At 42.2% G+C, this 12018-nt stretch overlaps 1 protein-coding gene across 1 annotated transcript; it reads left to right on the top strand.

Annotated features, from left to right (window-relative positions):
- Positions 1-274: 274 nt before the first annotated feature.
- Positions 275-2031, top strand: LOC121349536 (inositol 1,4,5-trisphosphate receptor-interacting protein-like 1). Its single transcript, XM_041460082.1, is given in 3 exon segments — positions 275-589; positions 683-1655; positions 1658-2031. Coding segments are annotated over 3 exon segments (1662 nt in total).
- The last annotated feature ends 9987 nt before the right edge of the window (positions 2032-12018 follow it).

Raw genomic sequence — 12018 nt, 5'->3', positions numbered from 1 at the left:
GCGAGCGGCGAGCGTGCACGCAGACAGGAGGCTGTGCTGAACGCTGAACGAGGGCACGGCAGAAACGCGAGTACCCGGGGAGCCGCTTCTCACCGGGCACCCAGAGGCCGGTCCCATGCAGGAATGTCTTTGGCAGGGCACAGTGCTGCGGCTGAGGCAGCAGCACAGGCCCCCGCTTTCCTGCCATCAGATCCCTTGGGCTTCTGTCCCCACTTCCCCTATCTCCCTACGTCCCTCCCATCCCCACTCAGCCCCTGCTCAACTCCTTAAGGCCATGCTTGCCATCACGTTCCTTTTCTTGCTTGCGCAAGCCCTCTTCCAGTACCCGCAGCAGGTCGGGGATGGGCTGGATGAAGCTGTGCTGGAGCGCATGCAGCAGCGTGCCGAGTATCTGAACCAGCAGATGACTCAGCTCATTCTGGAGCTGGAGCAGATGAAGCTGGATCAGAGCAGTGGGGTCTGGCTTGTGTGGCAGTTCTCGGCTCTGACTGGAATCCTCGTCCTACTCTTGGCGCTGCGCTATGGACTCAAGAAAATTAGATGCGATCCAGACAACAGTGGCCACAAGGAGAGGTCCAGCAGCAACTTGGTGGAGGAAGAAGAAGAAGAAGAAGAAGAAGAAGAAGAAGAAGAAGAAGAAGAAGAAGAAGAAGAAGACAAAGGACATGATGTAGCTGCAAAGGAAGACACAGAAAGCAACGATGCAAATGTGGAAGAGGACAATAAGGATGGAAACGAAGAAGACAGCAGCCTTGATGCAAAGTCAGAAAGCAGTGTTGGACATGAAGCAGAAGAAGGCTATGATGATGCAAAGGAAGAAGTAAACTATGATGAGGAAGTGGAGGAAGTCAATGCTGCCGGAAACGGAGAAGACAAAGGTGATGCAAACGAAGACGATGACTACAGTGTCAAAGGAAACCCTGGAAGGCTTTCAGAGGAGTGCATAGAGTTGTCCCTTCTGGATCTGGACAAAGGCTGCTCCGTGGTTATGGACCTTATGGACAAATTCATACACCTCTCTAGACAATGCTTGTGTGACAGCTTCTATCCGGTGCTACAACAAGCCATCGGAGTGGGAAGTGCCTTTGAAGGCTGGAGTCTCCGCACACAAGATGTTGTGTACCGCATGCTTGTACCCCTGAGTCCTCCTCCAGGACATGCCTTCCACCTGGAGCTGGACACTGCAGGGAAGCTCCAGAGGAACTTCTGTGTCCGTGTGGAGCTGCTGTGCACCTGCATGAGGGAGAGGCTGGGGGAGCACATGCTATGTTTCCTCCACCACCCTGAGGAGGAGCTGAGAAGGAAACAGAACCCCAGCCTGCTGCACACCCTCTGCACTGGCTCCTATCTAGATGTGGAGAAAACTGTCAAGTGGTTCTATGAATTCATGAGACAAGCCTGGATGATTTTGCCTCAGTCCTGCCACTGGAGTTTAATGTTGCAGCCCTGCGGCCGCACCTGTAAATTTCACATAAGCAATGACAAGGAAACCTTCATGGTTGAGCTGATCTTTGGAGTGCAGCAAGGAAGCTCAGATATCTTTGTGGGCAGCCAGCCTGCAGAAGTAGGCATCCCAAGCACAACGTGGTTTGAGACTTATGCCGTGGCAGAGGCAAAATTCTTCAGGCACGTTTTCAGACAAGCCAGGACATCTGGCCTTGCAAGTGTCTGCAGCTCCTAAGCAGCATCCTGATGGGTGGAGATTTTTCCAGCTATGTCCTGAAGACCGTGGTGATACGCCTGCTGAACACCATACCCCTGACATGGTGGAGCAGAAGGGATTTCCGGCAGCGACTGATGGATATCCTGAAGTACCTCCACTGCTCACTGGACACGACACAACTTAACCACTTTGTCATAGGCAACGAGAGGCTTCCTGAGGAGATCAGTTTGCCCTCCGACTTCCGGGTGCCTCAACCACCCAACCTCTTCCAGCACCTGGCCAGCAGTCCGGATGCCCACACCAAGGCCGTGCAGGAGTACGTTCGCCTGCTGCATCGGCTCAAACAACTGCTGGTGCATGGCCAGTGAAAGAGATCCTCACACACAGAGCTGTGCTTCTGGGGCCTCTTGACAAACCCTGTATATATGAACTTCCTGTAGTTAGTGCATTTACAGTATATATTAATACCCTGTAATTAGTGCATTTGCTACACTTACTAATACCCTCTAGTTATTGAATTTACTATATATATTAGGACCCTCTAGTTAATGTTTTTACTATATATATTTACAGGCTCTAGTTATTGAATTTACTATATATGTTAAGACCCTCTAGTTAGTGCTCTTACTATATATATTAACACACTCTAGTTAGAGAATTTACTATATATATTAGGACAGTCTAGGTAGTGCTTTTACTCTATATATTAATACCATCTAGTTAGTGCATTCAGCAATCCCGAATCCTCTTTGTTATTGTTTCAATAAACTGGAAAATTCCAGTATCTCGATGGTGCAAGCTCTCCTTTAGCTTGACCAGACCTAGAGCATTTGTAAATTCCACTGGTTGTGAATTTATGACTGGCTGGGAGTAGGCACTGTTTTAGCAAGCCTTCTTTAACAAACACACACAATTCTCACTCCCTACTGCTTACAGCCTGTCATTGCACAGGCTCTCCATGTCTCCCTTGCATACAAGCTCAAGTTTACTTTGCATAGCTGCCTTTTCTGCCTCAAGCTGGGGAGACGGATACCATATCCAGGTCCTATGACAAGTGTGGTAACTCAGACTGTGAAATTTTTGATGTTCTGGGTACAAATAACACAGCATGGGCAAGACCAGAACATAGAGAGATAAAGCGAAAACATTTATTTTTCCAGAGCATAAACTAAACCCTTACAGCATATACTCCTTTTAATCATAGAAGCAAGGTAATATATTCTATATTCATCTCAAGATGACAAAGTGCTAGAGATGAAGATCCTCCTTTGTAGAGCATCAATCATCCTCTCTAGAAAGGTGAGGAGAATCATAGGCAGCATCTGCCAAGTTGATCCTTGTCTCATGTCAGCAGAGAATTGGTCACTAAAGCACTCCCTAAAAGCAAAAAAGTCAATAAATAGCAAAACTCTAAACCCTAAATATGTTGTCACAACTAAGTGGAATTTGTATCTGAAGCCTCTCAAACTCATGACTTCCTGTGAATAGCGAAAGAAGGGAAATTTTTTAAGCAGTCTTCAAATCATGCAATACACTGTTTAATAATTTCCAGGATTTTCAAAGAGGTTGGATCATGATACAATCTTGCTGGTCACAACATCAGTTGTGGTCATGCAGTTACTTAAATGCCTCGAGGAAAACAACTGCAGCTTTGTTAGTGATTGCTGGGCTTGAACTCCACAAACCTCCTGAAGATAGGTTACTTATGGTATAGATAAAAGTATCCCCTTCTCTCTTATTTTTTCATTGGTTGTCCTCCCTGATGCTTCAGCAAGCTCTCCCTCTCCTGTTACTGCACTCAGGAAGCTTGCACAGCACTCACAGGAAATTCCTCTCTATTATTTGGCACCCTGCAGACCATATACACTGTAACTCATCTTCTCAGTGAAATACACAGACTTCACCTCCTCCATCTATTTTCATAGGGAAATCTTGCCATTCTCTATATTGTTCTTATTACCTGTTTTGAAGGCATTCTTTGTTTCGTGGATATATTTTGATGGGTAGCCAGATCTGAGGGCTGCATCCTGGGAGAAGATGAGGTATTTTTCCAGTGACAACTGTATTCTTCGCCTTCCCAGGGGCAGTGGCTGTGTTTTCTGCTAGTTAATATTAAAAAAAAAAAAAAACTTTCAGAATGTGATTTTCTTTCTGGTTCCCAATTCCTGGCTTCCCAGGCCAAGAGGGAGTTTTCTCTACCAGATATAGGGAGAAGCCTGGGAGCAGCTAAGATGGGGCCACAAGAAAAAGGGACTTCAGAGCCAGGAGAAGCAGTACCACATCCCCTCCTTGCTTGCTGCAGCTCCTCCAGAGATGCCACAGCCCTGGGACATTGGCCAAAATTGCACTTACCTTGCAGAGACTGGCAAACTCCACACATTGCCTGACCTAATGGAGAACATCCGCAGCTCCACCTGCCAAAAAGCAACGTGCAAGTTTTTGGCTGTTGGTATGAGCCCTCCACTTCTGGAACCAAATTCTGTAGCCTGAGTACCACAAACCATCATGAGACTCCTTGTGTCTAAAGAGAAGGGGGTTAAATCATTGCTAACAACAGAAACACACTTTCATCCTCCCCACTAACCATTTTGAGGACAAATAAATGCAACTACTCCCAGAAAAGCTGCAATTAACTATTTCTGAAACTATTTCCCTTCTTTATGTATCAACAGGAAAAAAGTTTTCTCTCCTTGATATGGTAAGTTGACCACCCTAATTTGTAATTTTACAGAAAGGCATATCTTAGAATAAAACTTCAGTGTCTCATACTGTGCTAGATTTGTGTAGAAATAAATTTTCAAAAGAACTTTTTTGTGCTTTTCTTTCATAATGGGTGGGATTTTTCTTTAGTACTTCAAGTAGCTGGGGAGAAGAAAACCCTATCCCTCTTATCCCTCAGAGCCCATGAATCCCATCCAAAAAGGGTAAATATAAAACCATTAGAAAAAAAGATCAATTTTCTAACATGCTTTATTACTTATAGGGACAGACCAGTTATCTTTTCTTTGAATTTATTAGGGGATTGATTAAACATAGCATGTATTAGACATTATGTCTCTGTCTTTCTTACCACTCTTCTAGAGAAGCTAACAACTGTAATACACATGTATTCTGTTCTGATCATTCTTGGACAACATATCAAAAAATAGGTTCTCAGGGAGAACCTAAAAGTTCAGAGAATCATTTCCTAACATTCCAGTTATTACCAGGGCTTGCAAAACCTCACTATAACACCCATCCAGAAGGCAGGCTGAGAGCCTGCCATCAGCCTTACTCTTGCTCTGATTCAATGCTGCTTTGATATTTTGCAAAAGGTTGAACTGAAAGAAACTAAAATTGCTTTTCTGCTTGCTGAAGATGTATAAACAGAGCATTGTCATAGTAAACTACGGATGAGAAATGGCTGCATTCTTATCTCACAGACCATTAATCCAGAATATATCTCCATCTTCCTGAAGTGCAAGAATGTACTTTAAAACAGAGCAAGAAGAAAAAACATAGGCAACCAGGAATATTATAAAATGCTCTACTTTAAAAAGGAGCATCTTAATCCAGCTCTGGTTCCAGGACAGAACAGACTTATTGGCCCAAATGAAATGCAGCATCAAAGCAGCAGGTGAGATTCCACTGTGGCATTCAGCAGAAGCAGCTGAAGCAGCATGGGCTGGGAAATACAGGCTGGGTGAGGAAATACAAGCTGATGACTGTCTTGATACATACCACCTTGCCCAAATGAAAGGCTCATTAACCCCAACAAGAAATAACAGAAGTTTGTTAATTTACTCAAAATGCATGCACCAGAGAAGTGGCTTGAGAAGTGTTTGCTTGTTTGATTTTCATTCAAGAAAGGATGACACAAGTACAGACAATTGTTATAGCTGATAACTACTAATGTTGATTTGTGCAAAGATGTAAACCTCCCGGCTCCAGGGAAAAGTCTTTGCTCTCAGCTCTTGCTACTGGTCAGAGCTGGAGGGTCTCATCGTGCTCACAGTGCCTTGGCCCTGTGAAACTGGGTCCTTCCCAGGCAGCTACACCTAGTGCCACACCTCTCCAAACCCAGTCCCTGCAGTGCAGATGCACGTAGGTACACTGGCTACTCTCTTGTCCTATTCGAGGCCTGCAAAATCATGATGCAAGCACTCATAAATACTTAATAATAGTACTAAAAACTGCTCTAACAGGCACAATATTGAACAACAATATTGAAGATAACATCTCTCCAAAACTGGAACTGTACAGAAAAAGGTAAGTAAATGTCTCTGACTAAAATCCCCTTGGCCTGGTGATAGAATTTTCTATGGGGGATGTGCTGAGCAAGCTTTTAAATGTCCAACTTATGCAAGGAGAGCTTGGTGCCAAAGAGTACTGTGTGGAACACTGGGGACACCAGTGATTTTGGCCATCTCGGTTAAAAGCAGAACTGATAATTTAAACAGTCCTGTATTTTCTTTTAACTTGGTTTTAATAGCTAAAGCCCTTCAGAACCTAATTAATGTTTATATATCCACTCTTGTGAACAAATTAATCAGTTCCTCAGAAAGACCATTAAGTTTTTTGCCTCTGTGCATTGTAACCAATTATGAATCCAATATTCACAGCTATTAGCTTCACCTAGAAATTCAGAAGTTGCCTATATGTTAATTGCAATTTAATAAAGAATTAACAAAAGATAGACAAATTAATTCAGATGGAATAAGAAATTAATTTTGATGAAATATTAAAAATAGCACAATTAGAAGTAGGAATGTCTAAGTTTCTCTCTTCTTTAAGTAGTTTACACTTCATTCATACTGATTTCTTATATCCATTTTATTCCACAGAAAAGTCCCCATGATTCCAAAGTACAGATGGATTGTGCTTTTAACTGTACACTGCACAATTTGTGTGTCATAGACAACATACAGCATAGCAGTTCTTGCTCTATGTTTGGGGATTCTGTGGTCTCCAGGAATCCAAGCTACTAATAATAACAACTGAAGCACTGAATCACAGAAAAATGGGAAAAAATTCAAAAGATTTTGGAGTATCTATCTCAAATAAGAGATGGAAATGTGCAAGGAAGAGTGTGCACAGAGCTGCCTTTCATTTATTTCTTAAACTGAAGTCTCAATGCATAATGTGTGATGTCATAAAAAGCCCTACTTCGAATATTTCTTTCTCTGTGGAGATTTCCTGGTAACATATCACAATGCCAACACTGCAGGCCAGATGCTCTGTTTCCGTATTCTACCTTTGCAATGAATTAATCTATGTTTGCTTCCAGTTTAGAGTCACATTTCATGTTTTCATTATATTAAAATATAATTAATATGCTCTAAGTTGTGTTTTTAAGGGGTGTAACTGACTAATCAGAACTTATAGAAGAGGGCTGTGTTTTCTTTCCAAGGTATCACCTTTAGTGAACAGAGGCTGTACAAGCTGCAGGACATGGATGTAAGGGATTGGTACTGACTCAGTTTCCTTATATATTCCTCTCTAGGTTTCTTTCTGTGCTTCCCCATATCTTTTGAATGCATATCATGAATAAGGTCAAATGCTGGCTACAGAATAAGAATAGCCATTACAAAAATCCACCTGTCTTACAATGCCAGAGATCCCTAGGTCAGCTGGACTAGTGGTGACACAAAATAGGACCAATATAGGGATATACTAAGTCTTTACACTGCACTAAACAGCCAAACTCCTTTTGCTCAAAAACTGGGCCAGAGAGTGAGAGATGGAGGTTTGGAAAGAAAGTGGGAGAGAGTTTAAACAGCCTCTGGTATCCAGTGCCTACGGATGACAGTTTCAAAAATATTTCTGGGGATATACTTGGCAGGCAGTAGCCTGCAATTTTCTTCTGGATACATATAAACAGCAAAAGCACACAAACAGCTTCTTTTTATAAGAGATTTAATTATCTTAATTTTCATGCATGTACAAAGTTAATTTGCAAACTAGCTAAGGCACAGCTCCCATCACTGGCCCCTTCCTCCTCCCTCGACCCCAGGGCAACCTCCCAGAAAGCAGCTGGTACTCACTTGAAGTGGAAAGTCAAGACTTAAGACCAAGCCTCTTGGCATGACAAACTGGAGTGGTTCATGATCTCCCTGACCTTTCACAGCACCTGCCATTCCAAAGTTTCAGACAGGGTCCTGGACTCCTGAGAGTTTTAGGGGATGAGTTCCCAATGCTTTTAAAAAAGATATGACTGCCTCTGTGCTCCAAGACTGATCCTTTGAAAATCCTGCAGTCACAGTTGCAAGAAAAAATAAAAACTAATTGACAATTTCCTACATTGTGCGGAGTCAGTTTGTGTCTGGGCTTGAAATCTAATTCCCCAGGAGAAAAATACCTTTTCTTTGCCTGAAAAATTTACAGGCATCCAAGAAAAAAGGAATTGGGGGTCTGAGGCAGAATAGATGCAACCAACTCCTGATGGCTCCCATGCCAGCTGTGCAGGAGAAGTGCACAGCCATCCCTTCTCTCTGATCTGTGCTGGATACCCAGCTCAGGGAGCTGAGGGAAGAAAAGAGGGGCAGAGGCTAAGGGGAGAGAAGACATAGCAGCAAGGGAAGGGGAGTGAGGTGCACAGTCCTTAGGGAGGAAGTCCTGCCTGGGGGGAGGTAGTGAAGCAGAGGAAAAGCATAAAGGAAGAGGCTGATTGGTATGGCCATACTGCAGTGGCTCCAGGCTGGCTGAGGAAGCTTTGCATCAATGTATGGCATATTATCTCTGCTGTCTGAGATGCTGCTGCTGGTTCTGTCAGCAACTTTTTCTGAGGATAAAGAACAAAGTCAGGAGAAGAGGGGAAGCAAGGATGCAGGGAGCTAGCTGCCTCCTGCCACCTTCTAACATCAAATGGCTGCAAGACTCCAGCCTTTGAAGTGTGGGAAATCTTTGAAGTGTGATTGATCTCATAAGCTACTAAAGTGGGCAAACCTTTTTCATTAAAAAAAAAAAAAATTATCATCAAACTGATCTCACCACTGCAAATGCAAAAAATGCAAAGCCATATTCCATGAGTGGAAGTCAAGACCTGCTGAATCCAGCAAATAATACTCAGAAAATACCTGGGCTGTATGGAATGGGCAGGAAGAGGAACAGCAATGTTCTTCATGGCTTTTCTCTCAGTTCCAAGGATTTGCCATGTCATGACCCTTGCCTATCATTTGAAATGTAGGCAGCTCTGGATCACCTCAAGAGCAGTGCATGTAAAACAAGGAGGCCCATAAAACTAAGAGTCAACTCCATTGCCCTCTTCATACCGCTCATGTTTCAGCAGTGCATGGATTTCATGTAGGACTGATAAGTGTGCCTTACTGTTTGGATGCTGATCTTTTTTTTTTTTCACCTGATATACTACTGCCACACAAAAGACCCCCACGTAGCTGTAAACAGGCTGAATTCAACCAGAAGTTTAACCTCATACAAATGATTGTCACATGGTGAACCCTCAGATGTATGTACAAAAAGTACAATTGCAATTAAAATGTGAGATAGTAACTCTGAAAGCAGACTGATAAGTAATATGTACACTGAATTAACTAACCTCCTAGCTACATGAATGAACAGTAATTATAGGTATCATGAAACAGAGTCACAGAGTGTAACTGCACTGTAATTATATTTGCTGTATGAAAGGGTGACCCAGGTATTACACTGATAAATGAGATGAAAAGTAGAAGAAAAATCCCAGCTCAGGATCCAAGCAGGTGGAAAAAAGCCAGAACGATACCCATTCAGCAGCTTTTACTGCCTTACCATCTCCCTGCCAGAGGAATATTCCACACATCTCTGGAGGGACAGTGCTGGTACATGTGTCAGTACTGAGATAACATGTACACTGCTCTGCCTTAGTATCATCCCTGGAATCGCTACCCTGAGCTATTAGCATTGATAGGCAAACTCCATAACAGGAGTAAAGTGTCAGCCACACAAATTCATTTTTTTCCCTGCAGTATATTTGGTTCTATCAAGCTTAATGTTAAATGTACATTTTCTGGGCTAATGTCAAGTCACTCTGCCCCTCCTGGTCATTTCTGCCTAAAGATAAAGAACTGGAAGGAGGAAAAGACATTGTTTTTTGTTGGGTTTACGATTCTTGGGTTTTATATATTGCTTTTGCATTAGCAAAGTTTGCTGTTTATCTCTGACCTTTTCAGTACTCGGCCAGCTCAGAAAAGGCATGGGAAACACCTCAATACACATCTAAAAAAAGGGAACTGGGAGAAAAGACAGCATGGGAAAGTAGTCTCCAAAGAATACAGACAGGATAGGAAATGGAAATTAAGGGAGTCTGGTCAAGTACATCCCAATAGGATGGACAGATTCCCCCTCCAAATCCCATACATTTCCAGTCACAGGCATGGCATGCTTTTTGCCTTTATTGCTAAACCTAAAAGAAGCTGTTTGAACTTGTGTAACACTGCCATCCAGTGCTGCTGGTGTGCCCCAGGCTGCAACCCCTCCTCTGCACCCTGAGCTAGCCCATATGGGAGCAAGGCCATCATCTCAGCAGGGCCCAGTTATCACCATCCTTGGGGCAATCTTCCAAGCTGTATTCCCTCACCTGTGGAAGTCCTGGCATGACTCTAACCTACTGGATGAAGAGAGAATTGGAGGGCACAACTATCTTCAGTCACTGGAACCTCTGAAGCACTGTAGATCACATCATCTCAAAAGCGGAACCCATCCACACGTTTTCACCTCTGTTCTCCAGTCTTTTAACAACTCTAGAATGAAGGTTTCTTATTTGATAAATATAATGCTTACAAGTTGCTTGCTCTTGGGCTTGAGAACTGTGATGTAACTGGTGTCCTTCTTCTGGGAAAGGGCATGGTTGTTCAGCCTACAAGGGAGACAGAATAACAGCCATGAGGATGTTGCTTAGGTTTTGCACTAATGGTCAACATAGTTAAATTTGAGGAGAGGCAGATTTCCTATATTTTTTTAATAAACAAAAAAGTTCATGTCCCTCAAGCAGCCAGAAGGGATATTCTCAGACATTTTTCAGTGTGGCCCTGGGTTTTTTTTTCTTTGAACTTGCTAAAACCCTCAGACTCATATTTTGAGACCCATTTCAAGACCTGTCTCATAATAAATATAACAGGTTGATTAATACAATACCAAATAACTTACATGCAAATTCCTCAGCATACACAAAAGACAGTCTTTGTCCTTCTGTTGCTTCAAAGCAGAGCTTTTGGTTTTTGCAGCACTAGTTCAGAACTCTGTGCAAGTGTCACCCAGACCAGCTCACTCCCTTTAGCAGAGAACAGATTTCTTCTGGATTTATCAACCTTCATCACAGATGTCTGGAACTTTTTCACTACTCACTAAATTGGCACAGTTGCTACAAAATAGCAAAATTACAAAAATATCTTCCTTCAACTGAACAGCAGCAGAATGGACTGCCATGACTCACAAAAATAGATCCGTTGGCTTTTAAACATGCTTCAGCAAGAAAGGTGCAGCTGAATTTGATAAAATACAGACACTTTCTCTGCCAGCTTGCACAGTCAGGAGAAACTCTACCTTTCAAATCAGGTGAATTTGAAAGGAAATCTTTGATGTAACACACATAATAATGTCCTGTAAAAACAAACAAATGCTTCTTCTCTATTTTACTGTAGCTATATTTAGTTAATATTGATGATTTGAAAATTTAATGTAAGGATTAATAGTGGGGATGGTATTTTTATTCTTGATCTGCAGAGATACATCATTATTAATTAAAGCAGATACTGTACCTGAAGCCAAATAGATAGCAGACAGTATTTTCCATTTCTTTATGCTTCAGATTTTTCAATAAAATTTCTTGAATATGCAGAGTCATAACAATGGTTATGAATAAAAAAATCTAACTATCGATTGATGTAGATGGAAAGATATAGTAATTATTCTATTAACTTCAGAAAGCGCACCCCAAATATTGGCTTTGTTTCTGTGCTTCTTCTGGGCATTAATTTTGGCTTAATACATGGAAAAGTTTTAAATTCCAGAAATCTTTCAGGTAAAATATTTTAATCAAAAGCTTTCAGGACTTTCAGGTTTCCATCTTTCCTCAGCCTCCAGACTTTTCCTGATCTACTTACATCCTTTCACCTGCTCTGATAATCTTCAGCCATTACTTCCCACTTCTGGTAAATACAGGGCCCCTCTTCTAGAGTTTGATAGCAAAGGAGCACAGCTCTAAGCATCATCTGTGATGTGTTTCCTGCACCAGCCTCATCTAAGATACATAAATTATGGTCTCTGTGCTTCACCAACCCAGCCACTTTCAGATGAGGATAACATATGCCAGAATAAAAATGCCATTCTGAGAATTATGAGCAATCCAATTAGAAAAAAAACACAATTATCATTACTCT

The sequence above is a fragment of the Pyrgilauda ruficollis genome, unplaced genomic scaffold (assembly GCF_017590135.1).
Source record: "Pyrgilauda ruficollis isolate IOZ18807 unplaced genomic scaffold, ASM1759013v1 scaffold14, whole genome shotgun sequence".
Classification (NCBI taxonomy): Eukaryota; Metazoa; Chordata; class Aves; order Passeriformes; family Passeridae; genus Pyrgilauda; species Pyrgilauda ruficollis.
Note: the sequence above shows the minus strand (reverse complement) of the source record. Positions and strands in the feature narration are given on the sequence as shown.